We start from the raw sequence: 5,869 nt of genomic DNA on the forward strand, positions 1-5,869 counted from the left end.
CAATTAGAAATTTACAAAAAAAACAAAAAAACGATATGTTTCAGATTTAACCAATAAAAATTACAAAAAGTAGTAAGTTTCAAATCATAAAACAATCAGAAACAAACTACAAAATATATTTATTTTCTTTAATGAAAATCATGTGAGTTTTGCAACAGAAAAGCAAGGAACTTTCATTGGTAACTGCGTCTACAAAGAAATACTTCAATAAAATCTACTCTGTGATATAATTCTGTGATGGTAGCACATTTTAAAACTAAAATTTCAATAAAATCCTTTTTCCCATGTATGGTGAACATTATTGAATGTCAAGTATGAGTACATTGTTGTAGAACTGTCAGACAATTTCAGAAAAAAGCCAGAGGCCTAATAGCCTTCCGCAGAAACTAGCAGTAATAACTGCCCGGAGGGCGGGTATTTCTGCTTGTATCTAAAACACTTTCTTCAGCCAGTTCAGTATGATCCCCCTGCCCTATGAGATAAAATAAAATCAAGTTAAATCAGAATGTAAAATAACCACAATAAGTTAAATTAAAAGTAAATGCTCAAACGCATTAATTTAAGCAAATCTTAATTTCCTCTGATATTAAAGTCTACTTATTGGTGTAATTTTAAAACAGTTTGTTAATTGTGAATGTTAAAGCAAATAAAAAATTAATAAATGAATTTATAACTAATCTAAGTCTCTTAAGTTGGCCGAACCTCGTGATATACTATTGAGTTTAAGAAGGAAAATATTGTTAATAGTGAGGATTTCCAACGGATGAAACAAGGTATTCTGATCTTTTCAGGAAGAATGTAAGAAAAGTATATTCAATTAGCTATACTCATTACCATTTTAATTGTTATTATCGCTTTAGGTAGGTAGTTTGCTCTCATCAGAATTTAATATTAATTTTATAAAAATAATTACTTGATAACACACACAAAAAAAAGGCTAGAAATGTGAATACACGAAAGCAAAATACAGAAGAAAGAAAACATTTTATCTACAAATCAACAAAAAAAGTAAAAAGTAAAAAAAAAATAAACAAAATGTAAAACAGATGAAACTATGCTTCTGCCGTAAATAAACAAAAATAGCATTACCAATAACAAAAGGAAAAACAAAAATAAATAAATAAAATATAAATAACAAAAGATATTTTATGAAAGTGGCATCTGGTGAACAAATTCTGCACTATACGATTCGTCAGAATGAGATGATGTGAGAATTATACAATGGACGATTTAATTCGGAGATATCCATTACACGAAAGAACATTTGCAGGTGATGTTAGACAAGTTGCAGTATTATTACGAACGCATGATGTATGTCAGAAAGATACACATGGTAAGTTTTACGTTCCTTGTCGCCATTTTTACAATTGAATTATGAATCTTAGTAGTACTAAGATTAAGTCTAATAGTACTACTAAGAGTGAGACTTAGTAATAGTATTAAGAGTGAAGGCATTTTCAGTCATAAGTTCACACTAATACTATATCACATTTACAACTTACACACAATGTGATATAGTATTAGTAACAAGTAGCGAAGTAACGTAGATGAAAGAAATACCTTCAGAATTAATATAGTGTAAAACTAAAACTATACAGTTTATACCCTAGTATGATCGTAATAATAAATTTCACCAGAGCTTTCATATTTGCACTAGCCCAAAAGTCTAATTTCTAAAACCAATAAAAGTCAGGACTCATTTTATAAAATTATATTTTAATGTTAAGCCAAACAAAATCATATTTATAATTGTTAATGTAAGTTGCAGTAGTGTATTTGACTGAGATTTATTTTCACTTATCATGTTTTGATAAAGAAGAAGAACAGGAAATAAATTTGACCATAATATATGAACAACAACATGAACAAGGAACCATTCAGTTTTTCAGTGCTGTCCTTGTACACCCACCTTTGAGAAAAGTAAAACATGTAAATCCACCATTTATTTTTTAAGAAATCAAAGAATTCTCTCTTAAACTCTTGTCAAGTGCTGTCCTCCACTACTGTGGATGTCAATAAGTTCTCTAATCTGAGCACCCTTGTAGAAGAATAAAATGGTCAAAATTGGAACATAGCCTGTCTTTCCAAATCTACTAACATCTATCCTCTGGATCTGTTATCTAAGAATTCAGCATAAAAGCATTAGAGGCCATTATACCATCAGTCTCCTTGGGTAATTATATAAACTTTAATAAGATCACCTCTTACCATTCTTAAATAAAGGACAAATAATTTAAGTGAACTCGAACTATCCCTATAAGATAGCCTTTCTGTCTCTGTAATCATCTTAGTAACCTTCTAGATCCTTTCTAACAAATCATTCTACCACCATTCCAATACCTTTTTCTTCAGTCATGCAGCTGAGTGGGTTCCATTAAGTGTGTATTTCTAATGATGATAGTCTAGAACCATTACCTTGTGCTTACTATAATTAAAAGTTATTTACCAAGTATTTATCTGACTTGCCAATTTTTATAAACCATACTGAAATACCTCAGCATCTTCACTACAGCTAGAAATAGCCAAGAGTTTAATGTCATCAGCAAACTTTATCAACTTACTATTTATTCTCCCAATGATACCATTGATGTAAGATAGAAAAAAGAAAGACTCGAACACTGACCCTTGAGGTATTTCACTAGTTACAAGGATCCAGTTTGATTAGGCTTCTTTAATAACAACCTTTTATTTGGGTCAACTAGTCAATTCCTAAGATATGTGTGTGTGTATATATATGAAGCTAATGTCTGTCTGTCCACAAAACTCCTCCCACAGTTTAACTTTAAGTTGAATTTGGATGAAACTTTGCATGATTTTTAACATTATAAGGGGAAGTTCCCAACAAAATTTCATTAAATTGGATCTCTTCTAAACAAGTTTATTTAGCGCATGTGTCCATTTTTTTTATTTAAGAAATAAGTCAATAACAGCTTTATATCGCACCAAAATAAAAAATATAATAAAATAGACCCTCACTAAAATTTAAAAATAGTAGGACCTTATTTTATAAAATGTTTTCCTAAATTACTTCCTTAAGGGAGAAATGGTATTTCTTTCTTATTTATTAATGTACATTAATTTTGTACACTTATTATTATTATTATCAGTGAAATTAATTTTTTAAATATAACTTCTAAAATTGTGGTAAAATGAGTTTAATGTAGAATTTAAAAGTGAGTCTTCCTAGTAGAGAATCATTGTGATATTTCAGAAGAAAAGTGACTTTTTCTGCTGGAGAATCCAAGTGTACGATATGAATTGAATTGTTCTGTGACTGAAGGAATTGAAATCCTTCATATGTAGTTTATTGCATTCAAATTTGCAGGAATTTTTTAGTAACATGGTCTTTGTAAGCTACACAAGTATTTTTTTTACTTCAGTATGAGTATAAAGTGATCAAAAACATCAAAATTACAATGCCAAATGGAAAAGTGACTTATCACGGAGTCAGCCTGAAAATTTGAGAAATAAAATTATTGAAAGAAAGATCAAGAAAGAGATAGGTTTGCTCACCAATTTGTTAGGCAAGATCCAATGAGAATAAGCCAGGAACAAACTCTAAATACAGAAGCACATGAAAGTGCTTGTGAAGATGAAGTTAGAAGAAGTCAGGTGCAATTTTGTGACAGAGAAGCACACCATTCATCTCGCTAAGATCCTGACCTAACAGCTGTTCATAGGGTGGCTTTTCTGCTAGTCCCTAATACTTTGACATTCGTAGCTATTATTGTGTTGGCACCTTATAAAAAGCTTTTAGAAAATCTGATTATACCAAGTCCACATCTTTTCTCATTATTATATTTTTGACAAATTCAAATTTATTCAGCTTTGGGTCAGAACATCCTGTTGATTTGAGTGTCATGGGTTTGATTCCTGCTGCCACTAACCATACTTAACCTTTCAGTTCTGGGGGTATTATATTTATTTATTTTTGAAATATGACAAAAGCTACTAAGACTGTCTGCTAAGCCCTTATTTTGAACTGCTGGCTAGAACGAAAGGCAGCCAGCTAGCAGCACCCACCATCAACATTTCGGTTAGTATTTACTAAGGAACAGGATAACTCAAACATTTTCAGCTTCAGATACACATCCACTGAACATATCTTATAACAATTCTATTAATGTTACCGTGTGAAATGGTATGTACAAATGTTGTGAATGTGAAGATGTGACTTTGTTACGTAAATAGCTTCAGTAATGCCTGAAGTTTAGCTTTAACTAAATATACAACCTACTTGTTACAAGCTACAAACATAACCAGTGTTACTTAAAGTAAGATTGCTTTAATAAGAAAAAGTGACAGAAAATTTATATTGATTATTGTTTATTCTTTCTCAAAAAATTTTATTACCGAATAGCGTTTTCATTTAATCATGTTTGTTGAAAACTGTTGGACTTTGACTGATAACAATCTAACAGTATATGACATCATTAATTCATAAACCTATTTACACAAACAGGACTTTGTTTAATTATCACTAGCTCTAGCTAGATAGGAAGCACTGAAAAGGGAAAACAAAAGTTTGACAGTCTTCATGTGCTTCTTAAACATTGCCTATCTTGTACAGAAAGCTTTAAATTTATTAAATTTTCATCATGCCTGTGTTTCTATAGTTTCTTCCAACTTGTTCAGTAAAATTTAAATATTTTTAATGTGTTTTTTCTAAACTTCCATCCATATCTGCATATTTTCACTTAAAAACTAGTGTTTTTTGTGCGTAAAGTTAATTATTTTTTTGTTTTCACACTCATAATGGAATTAGAAAAAAACTGAAACATTAATAATTCAATTATTTTGGTATTACCAAAATTTTAACATTTCTTATAAGACTTTGATTTCTTCTTTGTGTATCATTGTAATCTAGTGTCACAAGTTTTCTTGCCAAATAGGTAAACAATGTACTGTTTATTTTTCCAGGATCAAAGTGAATTATTTTCACTGAATTATACAATATTTGTAACAAAAATCTTTACTAGTTTTATCATATGAAATTTGAAGACAGTAATTTTTAATCATGTAATATGATGCAAATTTACAGGAAAAATCCCACAGAATGGTATTTTATTGTATTTTTAGTTTGTTACAGGTTCAGTACTATGTTGAATTTATATTACATTTTCAGGTACAATATTTAAGAACTAAAAAAAAGTAATATAATCCTAAGTTTCTGTACCTGAAAACATCTATTATATTAAGACCCGCAGCCATGAAAAAGTAGGATGTTTTACTTAACATTTGGATGAAACAAAATTATGAAACATATAATTGAAAAAGTGCATAAAGTGCAATAGTAATTATTAGTAAACAGTTTAGCTACATTAGTTGAGCTGATATCAACACAACATTGTAATTATTAGTAAACAGTTTAGCTACATTAGTTGAGCTGGTATCAACACAACATAGTAATTATTAGTAAACAGTTTAGCTACATTAGTTGAGCTGATATCAACACAACATGGTAATTATTAGTAAACAGTTTAGCTACATTAGTTGAGCTGATATCAACACAGCATGGTAATTATTAGTAAACAGTTTAGCTACATTAGTTGAGATGATATCAACACAACATAGTAATTATTAGTAAACAGTTTAGCTACATTACTTGAGCTGATATCAACACAACAGTAATTATTAGTAAACAGTTTAGCTACATTATTTGAGCTGATATCAACACAACATAGTAATTATTAGTAAACAGTTTAGCTACATTAGTTGAGCTGATATCAACACAACATAGTAATTATTAGTAAACAGTTTAACTACATTAGTTGAGCTGATATCAACACAACATAGTAATTATTAGTATACAGTTTAGCTACATTAGTTGAGCTGATATCAACACAACATAGTAATTATTAGTATACAG

The 5,869-nt window shown here is 29.6% G+C and overlaps 1 protein-coding gene across 2 annotated transcripts in view; it reads left to right on the top strand.

Moving 5' to 3' along the window:
- The first annotated feature begins 1,191 nt into the window (after positions 1 to 1,191).
- The window catches only part of LOC106466913 (ankyrin repeat domain-containing protein 13C-like), a 48,154-nt gene continuing 43,476 nt past the window's right edge, over positions 1,192 to 5,869 (top strand). The window contains exon 1 of one of the 2 annotated variants that reach the window (XM_013927222.2): positions 1,192 to 1,333. In XM_013927222.2, the coding sequence (XP_013782676.1) occupies positions 1,222 to 1,333 (112 nt within the window). In that variant the 5' untranslated portion in view covers positions 1,192 to 1,221. The remainder of the gene's footprint in view (positions 1,334 to 5,869) is intronic. The other variant, XM_022394989.1, reaches the window with a different exon arrangement.

This window comes from Limulus polyphemus, unplaced genomic scaffold (genome assembly GCF_000517525.1).
Source record: "Limulus polyphemus unplaced genomic scaffold, Limulus_polyphemus-2.1.2 Scaffold2421, whole genome shotgun sequence".
Lineage (NCBI taxonomy): Eukaryota > Metazoa > Arthropoda > Merostomata > Xiphosura > Limulidae > Limulus > Limulus polyphemus.